Raw genomic sequence first — 20,133 nt, forward strand, 5'->3', positions numbered from 1 at the left:
TATGTTGTATCTTTCATCTGATTTTAATTTATGTTCTTTACTATTAAAAAAGCTATAATCATAGAGCGTTAGTCACTCAGTTGTGTCCAACTCTTTGTGACCCCATGGACTGTAGCCCACCAGCCTCCTCTGTCCATGGAATTCTCCAGGCAAGAATACTGAAGTGGGTTGCCATTCCCTTCTCCAGGGAATCTTCCTTATCTAGAGATTGAACCCAGGTCTCCTACATTGCAGACAGCTTCTTTACCATCTGAGCCAAGAACTTTCCTGAGTTCTGTGAGTTTCTGGTGTACTATTAAACCTGAGGGATTCTCCTTAATTTGAACATTCTAGAAAACTACTGAATGTGAGAAAGTCTTCGAATTTGTAGCTGGCTGACCTGAAGTGAGGGTCCCCCTGGGAACCTGGGAACTTGTGCTGGTGTCTGAAATGAGGACAGGCTTGTGAGGACTGTTTCCTCAGACATCACAGTTTGGCAAACTCTTTGTAGCCACTTTCTTTCTTAAATTGAAGAAAGTAAGGAAAACCACTAGAACATTCAGGTACGACCTAAATCAAAACCCTTATGATTATACAGTGGAAGTGAGAAATAGATTTAAGGGACTAGATCTGATAGATAGAGTGCCTGATGAACTATGGATGGAGGTTCGTGACATTGTATAGGAGACAGGAATCAAGACCATCCCCATGGAAAAGAAATGCAAAAAAGCAAAATGGCTGTCTGGGGAGGCCTTACAAATAGCTACAAAAAGAAGAGAAATGAAAAGCAAAGTAGAAAAGGAAAGATATAAGCATCTGAATGCAGAGTTCCAAAAAATAACAAGGAGAGATAAGAAAGCCTTCTTCAGTGACCAAGGCAAAGAAATAGAGCAAAACAATAGAATGGGAAAGACTAGAGATCTCTTCAAGAAAATTAGAGATACCAAGGGAATATTTCATGCAAAGATGGGCTCGATAAAGGACAGAAATGGTATGGACCTAACAGAAGCAGAAGATATGAAGAGGAGGTGGCAAGAATACACAGAAGAACTGTACAAAAAAATCTTCATGACCCAGATAATCACGATGATGTGATCACTCACATAGAGCCAAGTGAAGTCAAGTGGGCCTTAGAAAGCATCACTATGAACAAAGCTAGTGGAGGTGATGGAATTCCAGATGAGCTATTTCAAATCCTGAAAGATGATGCTGTGAAAGTGCTGCACTCAATATGCCAGTAAATTTGGAAAACTCAGCAGTGGCCACAGGACTGGAAAAGTTCAGTTTTCATTCCAATCCCAAAGAAAGGCAATGCCAAAGAATGCTCAAACTACCGCACAATCACACTCATCTCACATGCTAGTAAGGTAATGCTCAAAATTCTCCAAGCCAGGCTTCAGCAATACAGGAACCGTGAACTTCCAGATGTTCAAGCTGGTTTTAAAAAAGGCAGAGGAACCAGAGATCAAATTGCCAACATCTGCTGGATCATGGAAAAAGCAAAAGAGTTCCAGAAAAAGATCTTTTTCTGCTTTCTTGACTATGCCAAAGCCTTTGACAGTGTGGATCACAATACACTGTGGAAAATTCTGAAAGAGATGGGAATACCAGACCACCTGACCAGCCTCTTGAGAAACCTATATACAGGTCAGGAAGCAGCAGTTAGAACTGGACATGGCACAACAGATTGATTCCAAATAGGAAAAGGAGTACATCAAGGGTGTATATTGTTGCCCTGCTTATTTGACTTCTATGCAGAGTACATCATGAGAAATGCTGGGCTGGAAGAAACACAAGCTGGAATCAAGATTGCTGGGAGAAATATCAATAAACATAGGTGTGTGGATTTATCTCTGGGCTTTCTATTTTGTTCCATTGATCTATATGTCTGTCTTTGTGCCAGTACCATACTGTTTTGATGACTGTGGCTTTGTAGTAGAGCCTGAAGTCAGGCAAGTTGATTCCTCCAGTTCCATTCTTCTTTCTCAAGATTGGATAAATCCACACACCTATGGACACCTTATCTTTGACAAAGGAGTCAAGAATATACAATGGAGTAAAGACAATCTCTTTAACAAGTGGTGCTGGGAAAACTGGTCAACCACTTGTAAAAGAATGAAACTAGATCACTTTCTAACACCGCACACAAAAATAAACTCAAAATGGATTAAAGATCTAAATGTAAGACCAGAAACTATAAAACTCCTAGAGGAGAACATAGGCAAAACACTCTCAGACATAAATCACAGCAGGATCCTCTATGATCCACCTCCCAGAATTCTGGAAATAAAAGCAAAAATAAACAAATGGGATCTAATTAAAATTAAAAGCTTCTGCACAACAAAGGAAAATATCAGCAAGGTGAAAAGACAGCCTTCTGAATGGGAGAAAATAATAGCAAATGAAGCAACGGACAAACAACTAATCTCAAAAATATACAAGCAACTTATGCAGCTCAATTCCAGAAAAATAAACGACCCAATCAAAAAATGGGCCGAAGAGCTAAATAGACATTTCTCCAAAGAAGACATACGGATGGCTAACAAACACATGAAAAGATGCTCAACATCACTCATTATCAGAGAAATGCAAATCAAAACCACAATGAGGTACCACTTCACACCAGCCAGAATGGCTGCGATCCAAAAATCTGCAAGCAATAAATGCTGGAGAGGGTGTGGAGAAAAGGGAACCCTCCTACACTGTTGGTGGGAATGCAAACTAGTACAGCCACTATGGAGAACAGTGTGGAGATTCCTTAAAAAATTGCAAATAGAACTCCCTTATGACCCAGCAATCCCACTCCTGGGCATACACACCGAGGAAACCAGAATTGAAAGAGACACATGTACCCCAATGTTCATCGCAGCACTGTTTATAATAGCCAGGACATGGAAACAACCTAGATGTCCATCAGCAGATGAATGGATAAGAAAGCTGTGGTACATATACACAATGGAGTATTACTCAGCCATTAAAAAGAATTCATTTGAATCAGTTCTAATGAGATGGATGAAACTGGAGCCGATTATACAGAGTGAAGTAAGCCAGAAAGAAAAACACCAATACAGTATACTAACACATATATATGGAATTTAGAAAGATGGCAATGACGACCCTGTATGCAAGACAGGAAAAAAGACACAGATGTGTATAATGGACTTTTGGACTCAGAGGGAGAGGGAGAGGGTGGGATGATTTGGGAGAATGGCATTCTATCATATATACTATCATGTAAGAATTGAATCGCCAGTCTATGTCTGATGCAGGATACAGCATGCTTGGGGCTGGTGCATGGGGATGACCCACAGAGATGTTATGGGGAGGGAGGTGGGAGGGGGGTTCATGTTTGGGAACACATGTAAGAATTAAAGATTTTAAAATTAAAAAAATAAAAAACTATATTAAAAAAATAAAGCATAAAAAAAAAGAAATATCAATAACCTCAGATATGCAGATGACACCGCCCTTATGGCAGAAAGTGAAGAGGAACTAAAAATCTTCTTGATGAAAGTGAAAGAGGAAAGTGAAAAAGTTGGCTTAAAGCTCAACATTCAGAAAACTAAGATCATGGCATCTTGTCCCATCGCTTTATGGGAAATACATGGGGAAACAGTGTCAGACTTTATTTTCTGGGCTCCAAAATCACTGAAGATGGTGATTGCAGCCATGAAATTAAAAGATACTTACACCTTGGAAGGAAAGTTATGACCAATCTAGATAACATATTGAAAAGCAGAGACATTATTTTGCCAACAAATGTCCATCTAGTCAAGGCTATGGTTTTTCCAGTGGTCATGTATGGATGTGAGAGTTGGACTATAAAGAAAGCTGAGCACTGAAGAACTGATGCTTTTGAACTGTAGTGTTGGAGAAGACTCTTGAGAGTCCCTTGGACTGCAAGGAGATCCAACCAGTCCATCGTAAAGGAGATCAATCCTGGGTTTTCATTGGAAGGCCTGATGTTGAAGCTGAAACTCCAATACTTTGGCCACCTCATGGGAAGAGTTGACTCATTGGAAAAGACCCTGATGTTGGGAAGGATTGGGGGCAGGAGGAGAAGGGGACAATAGAGGATGAGATGGCTGGATGGCATAACTGACCAGATGGACATGAGTTGGAGTGAACTCCAGAAGTCGGTGATGGACAGGGAGATGGCATGCTGTGATTCATGAGGTCACAAAGAGTCGGACATGACTGAGCGACTGAACTGAACTGAACTTGTAGCCAGAAAAGACAGTAGAAAGAAATCAAGTCAAGTTCAAACCTATCACAGGCCTTTGAAAACCCCCAGGGAGCTCTGGAGCTAATACAGTCCCTTGGAATTGCCTGGAACTGGGTCAAAAGAGATCAATGTTTACACACCCTCACCATATAGTCATTGAATTTGGGCTGCCCAGTGATGCTCTGTAGCTGAGGCTGATCCCTCTAGGAGTTGATTGCTGAGGGCTGAGTAACACTCAGCATTGGAGTAATGTGTCTCATGCCTGACAGGATAACATAACAACATAAAATTTACCCTCTTAGCCATATTATCTTTTTTTTAATTGAAGGATAATTGCTTTACAGAATTTTGTTGTTTTATGTCAAACCTCAACATGAATCAGCCACAGGTATACATATATCCCCTCCCTTTTGAACCTCCCTTCCATCTCCCTCCTATCCCACCCCTCTAGGGTGATACAGAGTATGAGTTTCCTGAGCCATACAGCAAATTCCCGTTGGCTATCTATTTTACATATAGTAATGTAAGTTTCCATGTTACTCTTTCCATACATTTCACCCTCTCCTCCCCTCTCCCCATCTCCATAAGTCTATTCTCTATGTCTGTTTCTCTACTGCTTCCTTGTAAATAAATTTTTCTGCACAATTTTTCTAGATTCTGTATATGTGCGTTAGAATATGATATGTATCTTTCTCTTTCTGACTTACTTTACTCTGTATAATAGGTTCTAGGTTCATCCACTTCATCAGAACTGACTCAAATGCTTTCCTTTTTATGGCTGAGTAATATTCCATTGTGTATATGTACCACAACTTCTTTATCCATTCATCTGCTGATGGGCATCTAGGTTGCTTCCATGTTGTAGCTATTGTAAATAGTGTTGCAATGAACAATGGGATACATGGGTCTTTTTCAATTTTGGTTTCCTCAGGTTATATGCCTAGGAGTGGGATTGCTGGGTCATATGGTGATTTTATCCCTAGTTTTTTAAGTAATCTCCATACCATCTTCCATAGTGGCTGTATCAATTAATATTCCCACCAACAGTTCAAGAGCGTTCCTTTTTTGCCACATCCTCTCCAGCATTTATTATTTGTAGACTTTTTGATGATGGCCATTCTGATTGGTATGAGGTTATATCTCATTGTGGTTTTAATTTGCATTTCTCTAATGAGCAATGTTGAGCATCTTTTCATGTGTTTGTTAGCCATCTGTATGTCTTCGGAGAAATGTCTGTTTAGATCTTTTCCCCACTTTTTGATTGCGTTGTTTGTTTTCCTGGTATTGAGTTGTATGAGCTGCTTCTATATTTTGGAAATTAATCCTCTGTCAGTTGTTGAATTTGCTATTATTTTCTTACCCTGTTAGACATCTTAAGTGTCCAGTTCAGGAGCATTTGTGGCTCAGTGGTAAAGAATCTGCGTGTAAGACAGGAGATGCAGGAGACATGGGTTTGATCCCTGGATCAGGAAGATCCCCTGAAGGAGGAAAAGGCAACTCACTCCAATATTCTTGCCTGGGAAATCCCAGGGAGAGAGGAATCAGGTGGACTATAGTCCATGGGGTTGCAAAGAGTCAGACATGATTGAACAACTGAGCACGCACGCACACACCACTATCCATCTCCAGAAATTTTTATCTTCCTGAAGTGAAACTCTATTTCCATTAACCTAATTCCCCATTCTTCTTTCCAAAGCCTCTGGCAACTGCCATCCTACCCACTGTCTCTATAATTTTGACTACTTTAGGTGTCAAATCATTCAATTTTTGTCTCTTTGTGTCTTGCTATTTAATATGATTGGGAAGAAGGTAGATGGAATGGGGGAGAATTATCAGCAAAATTGGGAACTGACTTTGCTTTTGTAAGTACCCTCTCATCTACTCCTTGGGAAGCATACACCCCACTTTCCCCAGGAAAAACCCGGTTGATAAGTGTTTATTAAAACTTAATATTCAGAGTGTCCTATTTCAATTTCAAAATACTCCAGTTTAGAAATCAAATATCTACTCTATTTACTCAAAAATCACTAAGGAGCAAAAATATATTAGATGTCTTGGTCATTAAGGTAGAGTTTAGATCCACCTAACACATAGGGAATAATCATAGGAAAGTTATAGAAACAATGCAAAACAAGAAAAAGAGAGAGCTGTATTTATTTTGTGATGATAGAAACAAGATTGCTTGTGACCAAGAGTCTTGAGTAATACATAAGGAAAGAGACGGGTATACTGATGTGATATGCAAAACCCAGAAGGGTTATAACTCACATGGGGCATCCAGCTAATCTCCCAATTCCATTAAAGCTATGCTATGAAGAGGAAAAGTTGTGTAAACATAAAGTAGAGAGCCAGATAGGTACATTTACAGTAAGTGACTTCAGATTCAGAAATCACTTATTGTACATTTTTGATTAGGCTATTCTGCTGATAATCCTGCAGGGGGCACTCTTGATGTCCTTGTTCCTTAGACTGTAGGTGGAAGGGTTCAGCATAGGGGTGACCACAGTGTACATCACTGAGGCCACTGCACCCTTCCTGGGAGATTGTGAGATGGCTGAGCTGAGGTACACCCCAAGGCCTGTTCCATAAAATAAGCAAACAACTGACAGGTGAGAACCACAGGTAGATAAGGCTTTGTACTTCCCACCTGATGAGGAGACTCTCAGAATTGAGGAAACAATTTGAGAATAAGAGTAAAGGATTCCCGAAAGTGGAATCCCACCGACAACAGTCCTGTTGAAATAAATTAATATGATATTGATGGAGTTTTCAGAACAGGGAAGACTGAGGAGTTTAGAAGGGTCACAGAAGAAACGAGGCCTTTCCACTTCTGTACAGAGGTAAGCTGTGACATCATCAAGTAGTGAAGCTGGGAGTTCAAAAGTCTAATGGAAAATGACACCAGGACCAAGAAGCCACAGAGGTGGGGGTTCATGATGAACAGGTAGTGTAGAGAGTGATAAATGGCCACCAACCAGTCATAGGCCATCACTGTCAGAAGGAGACTCTCCAAACATGGAAAAAGAGAAAAAGATGGTCACCTCAGCTAGGCAGCCTGCATAGCTGATGGATTTGCTGTGTGTCTGGAGGTTCACTAGCATCTTGGGGACAGTGGTGGTGTTGAAACTGATGTCAACCAAGGACAGGTTGGAGAGGAAGAAGTAAATGGGTGTGTGGAGGTAGGGGTCAAAGGTGACAGCCAGAATGATGAGTAGCTTCCCAAGCACAGTGACCAAGTACATGGACAGGAAGAGCCCAAAGAGAAGGGGCTGCAGGTCTGGATAACCTGAGAGGCCCAGGAGCAGGAATTCGGAGACACCTGTTACATTCTGTGGTTCCATGTTGATGGGGTACCTTTAGGAAAAAAAGTGTGTTGAAAACAGAAAATGATTGTAGGGGCACCCAGATTAGTGTCCATACTTTGGATTGAAGCAATTTACAAATAAAGTATTTACACTTGATAATCATAACCTTTAGCACCTTCAGCAGTATTTCTCAGTTGTGAGTGATTCTTCATTAGGGTCAAAATATTCACTGGTTTCTTTATTCATCTATTTTAGAGGCATGGGGCCAAAGAATATGAGAGAAGTAAAGACATTTTGAGCTAACAAATCCGTGAGTACAGTAAAATATCTGTCCCCTACTTTTGAAGGAAAAATATTGAATAAAAGTTATTGTTTTCCCCTTTAAAAAATTATTCTAATTACAGGATACTAAAAAGCACTCCGGAGAAGGCGATGGCACCCCGTTCCAGTACTCTTGCCTGGAAAATCCCATGGATGGAGGAGCCTGGTAGGCTGCAGTCCATGGGGTCACTAAGAGTCGGACACGACTGAGTGACTTCACTTTCGCTTTTCACTTTCATGCATTGGAGAAGGAAATGGCAACCCACTCCAGTGTTCTTGCCTGGCTAATCCCAGGGATGGGGGAGCCTGGTGGGCTGCCATCTATGGGGTCGCACAGAGTCAGACACGACTGAAGCGACTTAGCAGCTGTAGCAGCAGCAAAAACACTCACATGTACTGCTAGTATCCAAATGTGGTATAAGAAATTCCCTTGCTTTGTAATGTAGTCCTGAAGAGATCAAACCACAGTCACTGTAGTATAAATTATAGTCAGATAACCTTTCTATATTCCAATTTCCTTTAAGGGTTTTTCTTTTTATGTGGTTTTATGACATCCATCTTCCATGGAGATAAATGCTCACTCAAATGTGGTGGTCTGGTCAAAGTGTCCTCAATATAACTGAAATATAAATATTTGGCCTTGGGCTTCATATTTTGATAAATATATTTTTGCTAAAAGTGTATGTATTTCACTAAAAGTGTCACTGATCCTGAGGATAGTATTAACATATGATGTATCAGTGATTAAATAATAATTCAGTTCAGTTCAGTTCAGTTCAGTCACTCAGTCATGTCCAACTCTTTGTGACCCCATGGACTGCAGCACACCAGGCTTCTCTGTCCATCACCAACTCCCAGAGATTGCTTAAAGTCAAGTCCATTGGGTTGGTAGTGCCATCCAACCATCTCATCCTCTGTCATCCCCTTCTCCTCCTGCCTTCAATCTTTCCCAGCATCAGGGTATTTTCCACTGAGTCAGTTTTTCATATCAAGTGACCAAAGTACTGGAGCTTCAGCTTCAGCATCAGGTCTTCCAATGAATATTCAGGACAGATTTCCTTTAGGATGGACTGATTCGATCTCCTTGCAGTCCAAGGGACTCTCAAGAATCTTCTCCAACACCACAGTTCGAATGCATCAAATCTTTGGCACATTTAATTTGATAATTAAATTTTAATAAATAGTCTGAAGTTTTTTCACTTTTGCAGTTTTCCTCTATCAGTGCTAGACACCCTCAAGAAAAAGCCTGAGGTTGGTTTTTGTTGTTTTTGTGTGTAGTGGCTAGGTAACACTTCTTAACTATGTCTCTACTCCTAAAAATTTATGAAGGGTTGTTTTATCATTACACCTAACTCTTATGAACAGTTGGAGAGCATAGGATCAAAGCCAAGTCTCAAACTCCAAGTTGTCCTTCTTAAGATCAGCGTATGATCTTTTCGAGTCATTTTTCTGTATTGGGAAATTGCATTTTTTTTTTTTCTACATTCAGCTCCAGGAAGGCAACTCAGGCCTTCATTTCTCCTACAGGTCAAAACATGATGCCATTTAGGAATAATCAAAATGGGAAAATACCCCAAAGACTAATATCAAAAATACCTGGGGAGTTTGTGCATCTGTAAAATGGGTATATTAACTGTACTGAACTTACAGGGTTGCTGGAAGAAATCAAATTAAAATAAATATAAAATAGCCAGTGTTATTAGTGCTGGCTGATCAATATAATTACCTTTTGATCTTTCAAAATTTAGCTATGGACTAGCTACAACCTAGAACCAATCAGATCAGAATCTCTGCTCATAATTCCTTTGGGCAAACGAACATATTGTCAGGGTAGAGAAACATTGTTAGGCAATTGATAAACATTGCAATAATGTTATCTATCATTAAAACCTCATTACCCACTAGTGCTCATGCTTCGTCGCTCAGTCGTGTCTGACCCTCTCCCACCCATGGCATATAGCCCACCAGGCTCCTCTGTCCACGGGATTTTCCGGGCAAGAATACTAAAGTGGATTTCCATTTCTTCCTCATATTACTCACTGCCCATATTAAAATATAAATATTTGATAATATTTTCTTTAGAACTCATATTTATTACTGATGAAAAGAGAGTGGTTTTGCTGTTCCTGAGTGATCTTATTCCCCTGCACTTCACCAGCTCAGAGGCAAACACATCATGAATTGGGTAGACAGATTTTTCTTTCAGTGTTTCCATAACATTAGTGTTAAACTATGTATTCATAAGCAATTTTGTTGAAAACTTACCTAGGTCCTATCTAACATAGATAAATTCTCATTGACTACAGTATTGGGAGTTTGGGATTGACATGTACACACTACTATATTTAAAATAAAGTGCCTTTCATGAAAGAAATGATGCATAACATTATCAGAGGGATCACTTTATTTTTTGAATTTTTTATTATGACATAACTATGAAAATTCTTGCAACCCTATGTACATTACACTAGTGAGAATTTCCAAAATATATATGCATACAAGAGTATTGATTCAGTTTTAAAATTTGAAAAATGCAATTTTTCCATTAACTACTTACAAAAGTTATGCTAATGGAAAAATCAGACCAAATCAACTACATGTTCTGATATACAAGGTGTAGAATTAGACAGATCCTTGAAGGCTGACTAAGAATAGTCCTTTCATGACAGAACCATATGAAAATTCACATCTTGTATAGGGAATGATATTTCTATAACTCAGATTTACAAAATGGGCTGGAAAATGCATTACTATCCATAGACAACCCCATCATCCATAATATTCATACCACAAAGCCCCCTGCAAACAGTTTGGTCCATTCTGTTAATTTAGATATGAGCTTACCGCATCCCAATTCAAGGAATTGATGGTTCTACTTCCATTTGATCATCTGGGACTAACATAGGTTTTAAAAGAAAATAATCTGGTGGGACAGAGCCCTGGGGTGGGAATTAGGAGGCCTTCATCTGAGTTCCGCATGTTTCACCCACTTACTGTGCAGTGTGTGTAAATCTCCCTACTTCTCTGCACCTGTATCCCTCACATTGAAGCAGGGCCAGCAACACCCATTTGTAGGATGTGTGTGGTGTGGAGGAAAGGGAAATTTCCTCTTCTACCCCTCCAGAGTTCTGTGGCTGGAATAATAACAAAATTGACACAAGACAGATTAACAGGAGAAAAAAGGAACAAATTTGAGTTCCTGCACATGGAGGTCTCATAAAAATAGGACCTAAGTAGTGGCCAAAGCAGGCAGCTTTTTCCTTTGTAGACAAAGACACAATAAATTGGTGAGGAATTGACAAGAGGAAGAAACGCAGGCTTTGGGTCCTTCGCTAGTAAAGAATCTGTGGTGGATTCATGTCAATGTATGGCAAAACCAATACAGTATTGTAATGTACAATAAAGTAAAAATAAAAATTAAAAAAAAAGAATCTAAACAGATTTGGGCATGGGGCAGAGAATGAAAAAAACAATCAAGTTTGTTTGTATAAGCTTCTATGCTCCAAATTCCCCATCTCTGAGAACAAAGTTGTCCTCCAACTTCCGGGGCAGGAATGCCCCTTTCATGTGATTTATTCCCTGCTTTTCCAGGATACACGGGAGGGTCACAGTTTCCCTCTTGCATTAGCTGCTTCTCAAGCAATTTCAGTATAAAATAATCAATAAACCATTGCAGCACATTTTGGAGCAGTCCACCCAATAGTGTGTCCCCAATAGTGGCAGATCCCCAATAGTGGCACCTAAGAGGTCAATGCTGCTGCTAAGTCGCTTCAGTCGTGTCCGACTCTGTGCGACCCCATAGACGGCAGCCCACCAGGCTCCCCCGTCCCTGGGATTCTCCAGGCAAGAACACTGGAGTGGGTTGCCATTTCCTTCTCCAATGCATGAAAGTGAAAAGTGAAAGTGAAGTCGCTCAGTCGTGTCCGACTCTTCGCGACCCCATGGACTGCAGCCTACCAGGCTCCTCCATCCATGGAATTTTCCAGGCAAAAGTACTGGAGTGGGGTGCCATTGCCTTCAATACTTAATAAATATTCATCTCTGTTTTTATTTTATCTATTTATTTTTTAAAGTTTTTTTTTTAATGTGGACCATTTAAAAAGGCTTTGTTGAATGTGTTACAGTATTGTTTCTGCTTTTTTGGCTGTAAGGCATGTGGAATCTTAGCTCTCCAACCAGGAACTAAACCTGCACCCCCTGCACCGGAAGGTGAAGCCTTAACCCCTGGACCACCAGGAGAAGTTCCCAGACACAGCTTTTAATTCAGAAGTTGAATCATTATTGGACTAGTTAGCTTATTGATGAAATACAATCCTAGGAGAGTTTAATGTTCTTACACTCTATTGTATGACAGAGAGATAGAAGCCTGTCAAGTCCCAGACAATTCATTTACAGAATGAGTAGAAATCCTAAAATGTGTCTCAGTTCACACAATTAAATTAACTTTCCTTTCTCTTTCACTGTTTCTTCTTTAAAAAAAAATTATGATTCACTACTTGTTAAAATAATAGTGTACTGTAGATATTAAATGGGAAATGATAGGTCCCTTAGAAAATCACACAGAGGCATATCAACCCTGCTTTATGCTTTGTCTAGGCCTACAAGACATCACTGGAAGGAATGATGGGCAAGCAGACAGGAAGGGCCCAGCATGCATGCTAAGTCGCTTCAGTTGTGTCCCAGCTTTTTGAGACTCTATGGGCTGTAGCCCGTCAAGCTCCTCTGTGGGGTTCTCTAGGCAAGAAAACTGGACTGGGTTGCTATGTCCTCCTCCAGGGGATCTTCCTGATCCAGGGATTGAACCCAAGTCTCCCGCAGCTCCTGCCCTGGCAGATGGATTCTTTGCCTCTGAACCACTTAGGAAGCCTAAACTTCAGGATAACAATATCTAAAATTTACTTTGCTGTTACTGCAATACCTCCATGAAATATTTAGTACCCATTTGGTTTCATTCTTACTCATGTAGTTGTATCAACTGGATATCAATTTAGATGACCAGTTTCAGGCTCAAAGGTATTAACAGCTTGCTCAGTATCATTCAGGTACTAAGTAGAGCAGATAAGATTCAAAATTAATTTGTGGGTGTCTGAGGCTTATGCACTGTCCATTCTGTTTTCCTACACTTCAGAGGGTTTCAACAGAGGTTCAGAAATCTCTTCCAACTTTTCTTTAAAATTAATTAATTTATTTTAATTGGAAACTAATTACTTTACAATATTTTATATGCCTTTATACTGTTTCTTATTTCCTGATCAGCACCCTGACTGTACTCCCTTAGAGATCCACAGGGTAAATAATTACAAGAATGAAAGCACAAGTTGGTAATGAAGCAAAATTCAAGGTCAAAGACAAGAGAGAGAAATGCCTTGAATTTCATAAGGTGATGCTTTCTAGGACCCCCAGCTTCAACTCAGCCTTCCTTCCTATAGCTGATGTAGCAGGTGCCACACATGGTCTGCACTGAGTCTACTGTGAACACCCAAAAGAAACAGCATAGTGAGCAGGGGGTCTGTGCCTGGGAAGAAAAGGAAGAGAGTTTGCTTTTTGCCAATTTATAGTAGCTTGATAAAACTCTTATATGTCTCAAATCCTTAACATTTGTGAAGAATTCTCATCAAATCCAACCCTCTAATGAACAATTGAGCAATTTAGGACCAAAGCCATTCTCAAACCCTAAGTTATCTGGGATTCTCCAGGCAAGAATATTGGAGTGGGTTGCCGTTTCCTTCTCCAAGGAAGAAGGACAGTTTAGAGAGACCTATTTCCTGATCAGGTAGAAAAGATGCCCAAGGAAGATAGAAACAGTGTGGGAGGTATGGCAAAACCAATACAGTATTATAAAGTAAAAAAATAAAATTAAATTTAAAAAAAAAAAGCAAAATTAATTAATTAATTAATTAAATGAGTTCTTGGGTCCCCACCACTAAAAACAACATCAACTTCATAAGCCTTTGAGCTAATATATGCATTTTGGTAACCTCCTACTGGCTCTCCTATCTGTTCTCTGCTTTGGTGATGAGAAAACAACCCCACACACATACCCCCCCCCCCAACTCAATCCCTCCTGCATTCGTGTCTCCCACTGCACTTGGCACTCACTGGATTGTGCTTGTCTCCACTGGACCAGGACTGAGGGATTCAGATCACCTGCCCCTCCCTTACCTGGAGTTGGATGAGGGCTGAAGCTTTGTGGTGAGGACTGGCACCAAGACAGCCTCAAGTGTGGGCTTCCTGGTGCAGACAAAAACTCTGGGAGGAGGAGACACACAGGTATGGAACCCACTGGACTGGAGCTGGCTAACTGAAGGGCTGGGAAGCACAGGTTGACTATCTAAAGTGATGCAGTCTAGAGACCTCAATACACGTAGAAAATAATTAATCATCTACAGTCTCTTAAACTCTGAGGAGTTGCTAATTTCATGGAGGAGGAAAAGGAGAAAAGTGAATGTATTAGGAAGGATCTAGATTCATCATCTTCTCAGGGGAGTTTGACCTCTACTCCTCAGCTCTGACTGAAGCGACTTAGCAGCAGCAGCAGCCTCAGCTCTGACTTCCAAGTTTTTTTTTTCTTCTTATTTCAATCAGAGAAAACATGTGACTTTCATATCTGCAAGCCCATTGAGTCACTTATGTAATTTAGAGAGATTTAGATCCACCTAACACACGGAGAATCAACATAGGAAAATTATAGAAATAGTATATAACAAGAGAGAACTGTGTTTATTTTGTGAAGATAGGAGCAAGGATGCCCATGACCAAGAGTCCTGGGTCATATGCAGCAAACATGAGAAGGATGTACTGATGCGCTATGCAAAATCCTAGAAGGGCTATGACTCGTTTGGGGCATCCAGATAATCTCCTCTAAGAGGAAAAACTGTGTAAACAGAGCAGAGAGCCAGATAGATACACGTAAGCTATGTGACCACAGAACAGAATCACTTACTGCACATGTTTGGTTTTGTTAAATTTTCTACTCCTATGAGCCAAAAAAAGATACCACGGTGTTGAGATTAGGCTATTCTGCTGATAATTCTCCACAGGGTAAACTTAATGTCCTTGTTCCTTAGGCTGTAGATGAAGGGGTTCAACATAGGGGTGACCACAGTGTGCATCACCAAAGCCACTGCACCCTTTCTGGGGGAAGACAAGACAGCTGAGCTGAGATATACTCCAAGGCCTGTTCCATAAAATAAGCAAACAACTTGACAGGTGAGAGCCACAGGCGGAGAAAGCTTTGGACTTAGCAGCTGATGAAGAGACTCTCAGAATGGAGGATATAATTCAAATATAAGAGTAAAGGATCCCTGAGAGTGGAATCCCACCAACGATGGTACCAATGAAATAAATTAATATTTTATTGGTGGAGGTATCAGAACAGGCAAGGTTGAGGAGTTGAGGAGGGTCACAAAGGAAATGAGGAATCTCCACATTTGCACAGAAGGTAAGCTGTGGCATCACCGGGTAGTGCAGCAGGGAGGGCAAAAGACTGACGGCAAATGGTGCCAGGACCAGCAAGACACAGAGGCGGGGGTTCATGATGACCAGCTGGTGTGGGGGTGACACATGGCCACCAACCGGTCATAGGCCATCACTGTCAGAAGGAGGCTCCCCAAACCTGCAAAAAGGGACAAGAAGGTCACCTGTGCTAGACAGCCTGCATAGGTGATGGACTTGCTGTGTGTTTGGAGGTTCACTAGCATCTTGGGGATAGTAGTGGTGCTGCTACTGATGTCAGCCAAGGACAAATTGGAGAGGAAGAAGAACACGGGAGTGTGGAGGTAGGAGTCAGAGCTGATGACCAGGATGATGAGCAGGTTCCCAAGCATGGCCACCAGGTACATGGACAGGAAGAGCCCAAAGAGGAGGGGCTGCAGGTCTGGATCATCTGAGAGGCCCAGGAGCAGGAATTCTAAGACACCTGTTAGATTCTGTGGTTCCATGTAGAGGGGACATCTTTGAAAAAGAAGAGAGTATTGAATAAACAGAACAATTTCAGGGGCATACAGATAAGTGTCCATACTTTGGATTTAATCAATTCACAAATATTTAGAACTTTTTTATTATGATACAGTTCTGAAAATTCTTGCAATCCTCTGTATACTACACTAGTGAGAATTTTAAAAGATGTATGCATGCAAGAGTATTGCTTCCATTAAAAAAATTGAAACATTAAAGTTTTCTGTAACTATCTTTACAAATTATGCTAATGGAAAAATCAGACAAAATCAACCACACGGTCTGATTTTCAAGGTGTGAAACTAGAAAGATCTTTGAAGGCTGACTAGGAACAGTCTTTTCATGATAGAGTCACATGAAATTTCACACCTTATATAGGGAATGATGGGGCTTGCCTGGTGGCTCAGGTGGTAAAGAATCCTCCTGCCAATGCAGGAGATGGAGGAGACTCGGATTTGATTACTTTGTTGGGAAGATCCTCCACAGGAGGAAATGGCAACCCTCTCTAGTATTCTTGCCTGAAAAATTCCATGGACAGAGGAGCCTTGTGGGCTATGGTCCTTGGGGTCATAAAGAGTCAGACATGACTGAGCAACTGAGCACAAGGAATAATATTATTATAACTATTATCACTCAGATTTACGAAATGGGCTGGAAAATGCATTACTATCCATAGACAACCCCATCATTCTTAATATTCATACAATAAAGATCCCTTGCAAGCAGTTTGGTCCATTCTGCAAATTTACCTATAAACTCACCGCATCTCAAAAGAAGGAATTCACGGTTTTACTTCTACTTGATCATCTGGGACTAACATAGGTTTTAAAAGAAAATAATCTGGTGGGACAGAGCCCTGGGGTGGGAATTAGGAGGCCTTCATCTGAGTTCCACATGTTTCACCCACTTACTGTGCAGTGTGTGTAAATCTCCCTACTTCTCTGCACCTGTATCCCTCACATTGAAGCAGGGCCAGCAACACCCATTTGTAGGATGTGTGTGGTGTGGAGGAAAGGGAAATTTCCTCTTCTACCCCTCCAGAGTTCTGTGGCTGGAATAATAACAAAATTGACACAAGACAGATTAACAGGAGAAAAAAGAAACAAATTTGAGTTCCTGCACATGGAGGTCTCATTAAAATAGGACCTAAGAAGGGGCCAAAGCTGGAAGCTATTATCTTTTTTAGGCAAAGAAACAGTAAGTTGATGAGGAATTGACACGAGAAAGAAACGTAGGCTTTTGGTATTTCATGAGTGAAGAATATAAACAGATTTAGGCTTGAGGTGGTAAATAAAAGGAACAATAAGATTTGTTTACATTGGCTTTGCAAAGAGTCGGACACGACTGAGTGACTGAACTGAACTGAATTGAACACTGGCTTCTAATCTCCAAATTCCCTATCATTGATCATAAGGGGGTCTTTCCATTCCCGATGCAGGAGTGCCCATTTCAAGTATGGATGTGAGAGTTGGACCATAAAAAAGGCTGAGCACAAAAGATTTGATGCATTTGAACTGTGGTGCTGGAGAAGACTCTTGAGAGTCCCTTGGACAGCAAGGAGATCAAACCAGTCAGTTCTAAAGGAAATCAACCCTGAATTTTCACTGGAAGGACTGATGCTGAGGCCAAAGCGCCGATACTTTGGCCACCTGATGCGAAGAACTGACTCACTGGAAAAGATCCTGATGCTGGGAAAGATTGAAGGCAGGGGGAGAAGGGGACAACAGAGGATGAGATGGTTGGGTGGCATCACCGTCTCAATGGACATGAGTTTGAGTAAGCTCCGGGAGTTGGTGATGGACAGGGAAGCTTAGTGTTCTGCAGTCCATGGGTCACAAAGAGTCAGACATGACTGAGTTTCTGAACTGAACTGAAGAGGGAAAAAGTGTGTAAACAGGAAGCAGATCCAGAAAGACATATATATGCTATGGGACTGCAGATCAGAATTTCTTCTTGCACATGATTGACCTTGCTGCCTTTTCCAGTCTTATGAATAGAAAGAAGATAACATGGATGTTGACCTTAGGCTATTCTGCTGATAATCCTCCAGAGGGCACTCTTGACGTCCTTGTTCCTTAAGCTGTAGATGAAGGGGTTCAGCATAGGGGTGACCAGAGTGTACATCACTGAGGCCACTGCGCCCTTCCTGGGGGAAGACGAGGAGGCTGAGCTGAGATACACACCAAGGCCTGTTCCATAAAATAAGCAAACAACTACCAGGTGAGAGCCACAGGTGGAGAAGGCTTTATACCTCCCACCTAATGATGAGATTCTCAGAATGGAGGACATAATTTGAGTATATGAGTAAAGGATCCCTGACAGTGGAATTCCACCAAAGATTGTACCAATGAAGTAGATTAATATGTTATTGGTGGAGGTGTCAGAACAGGCAAGGTTGAGGAGTTGAGAAAGGTCACAAAAGAAATGGGGGATTTCCACTTCTGCACAGAAGGTAAGCTGTGACATCACCAAATAGTGCAGCAGGGAGGTCAAAAGGCTGATGGAAAATGACACCAGGACCAACAAGCCACAGAGGAGGGGGTTCATGATGACCAGGTAGTGTAGGGGATGACAAATGGCCACCAACCGGTCATAGGCCATCACTGTCAGAAGTAGACTCTCCAAACATACAAAAAGAGAAAAGAAGGTCACCTGAGCTAGGCACCCTACATAGGTGATGGATTTGCTGTGTGTCTGGAGATTCGCTAGCATCTTAGGGATGGTGGTGGTGCTGAAACTGACATCAGTCAATGATAGGTTAGAAAGGAAGAAGTACATGGGGATGTGGAGGTGGGAATCAGAGCTGACAGCCAGGATGATGAGCAGGTTCCCAAGGATGGTGACCAGGTACATGGACAGGAAGAGCCCAAAGAGGAGGAGCTGAAGTTCTGGATCATCTGAGAGGCCCAGGAGGAGGAATTCTGAGACACCTGTTAGATTCTGTGGTTCCATGTTGATGAAACACCTTTTGAAAAAGAAGAGAATATTGAATAAACAAATCAATTGTAGAGGGACCCAGATAAATGTCTATGCTTTGGATTTAAGCGGGTCACAAATAAAATGTTAGGCTTGAAGACCATACATCCCAAAGTCTTCAGCAATACTTCTTAGCTGTGAACACATATTTTGTTATTGTTGTTCAGTTGCTAAATCATGTTCAACTCTTTGCAACCCCATGGACTGTAGCATGCCAGGCCCCCCTGTCCTCCACTGTCTCCTGGAATTTGCTCAAATTCATGTCCTTTGAGTCAGTGATGCTATCTAACCATCTCATCCTCTGCTGCCTGCTTCTCCAGCTGCCCTCAATCTTTCTCAGTGTCAGGGTCTTTTCCAATAAGTTAGCTCTTTGCATTAGGAAGCCAAAATACTGGAGCTTCAGCTTCAGCATCAGTCCTTCCAATGAATATTCAGGGTTGATTTCCTTTAGGATGGACTGTTTTGATCACCTTGCAGTCCAAGGGACTCTCAAGAGTCTCCTCCAGCACAAAAATTCAAAAGCATCCAATCTTTGAAGGATCACAGCTGTGTTGTGGTGAAGGGGCTTGCAGAAGTCAATGAAACTATAAGCCAAGCCGTGCAGGGCCACCCAAGATGGATGGGTCATAATGAAGAGTTCTGAGAAAATGTGGTCCATTGGAGAAGGAAATGCAACCCATTCCAGTATGCTTGCTATGAGAACTCCAGGTATAGTACGATAAAGCCGGAACACATCTTTACTGATGCTCAAAGTACTGACCATTGGTTTTGTACACCTACTTTAAAGGTACGAGGCCAAAGAATTTGAGAGAAGTAATGACAATTTGAGATCAGAACTTAATGAACACAGCAACATATTTGTCCCCTGCTTTTGAAGGAAGTGTATGAAATTGAACGTATTTTTTTTAAATCTGATTAAAGAACACTAAGAAATACTCAAATGTACTGTATCTAATCCAAATGCAGTACAAGAAGTTTCCTTGATGTGCATCTTAGTCCTAAAGATCTAGAATCATGTTAATTGGATCCTAAGTTAATATGAAATGCTCAGAGATAGCATTTCTATGCAAATTATCTTTAATGGTTTTTCCATATTTACTTGGTTTTATGTCATCCATCTTCCATGGAGATAAGGCTGGGTTGTCTGATCAAAGTTCCTTCACATATAACTCAGATACAAATATTTGGCCTTGGTGGGCTTCATATTTTGATAAATATGTTTTTGTTGAAAACATAAAATCGTACAGCATCACTGGTCCTTATTACTATATGATATGCCAATGACTAAAGAAATTCATTTTTAAAGTGCTATACATGCTCACAGAAAGATCTGAAGTTGAGTTTTTCTTTTACTGTTTTTGTTTGCAGTGG

General features: G+C 41.0%; 1 protein-coding gene and 2 pseudogenes across 1 annotated transcript; all 3 read right to left on the bottom strand.

The window, feature by feature from the left end:
• Window positions 1–6,615: 6,615 nt before the first annotated feature.
• On the bottom strand, window positions 6,616–7,563 carry LOC128051347 (olfactory receptor 7E24-like; annotated as a pseudogene).
• Window positions 7,564–14,840: 7,277 nt separating this feature from the next.
• LOC128050885 (olfactory receptor 18-like) lies at window positions 14,841–15,770 on the bottom strand (annotated as a pseudogene).
• A 2,038-nt stretch (window positions 15,771–17,808) lies between these two features.
• LOC128050300 (olfactory receptor 18-like) lies at window positions 17,809–18,780 on the bottom strand. Its single transcript, XM_052642496.1, has one exon. The coding sequence runs from the start codon at window positions 18,736–18,738 to the stop codon at window positions 17,809–17,811; it is 930 nt and encodes a 309-aa protein (XP_052498456.1). The 5' UTR covers window positions 18,739–18,780.
• Between the last annotated feature and the right edge of the window lie 1,353 nt (window positions 18,781–20,133).

The sequence above is a fragment of the Budorcas taxicolor genome, chromosome 7 (assembly GCF_023091745.1).
Source record: "Budorcas taxicolor isolate Tak-1 chromosome 7, Takin1.1, whole genome shotgun sequence".
In the NCBI taxonomy this organism is placed as follows: domain Eukaryota; kingdom Metazoa; phylum Chordata; class Mammalia; order Artiodactyla; family Bovidae; genus Budorcas; species Budorcas taxicolor.

What these genes read in the sequence shown, in the direction of transcription:
- LOC128050300 (XM_052642496.1), bottom strand. Translation starts at nt 18,738, where the DNA reads ATGGAACCACAGAATCTAACAGGTGTCTCAGAATTCCTCCTCCTGGGC.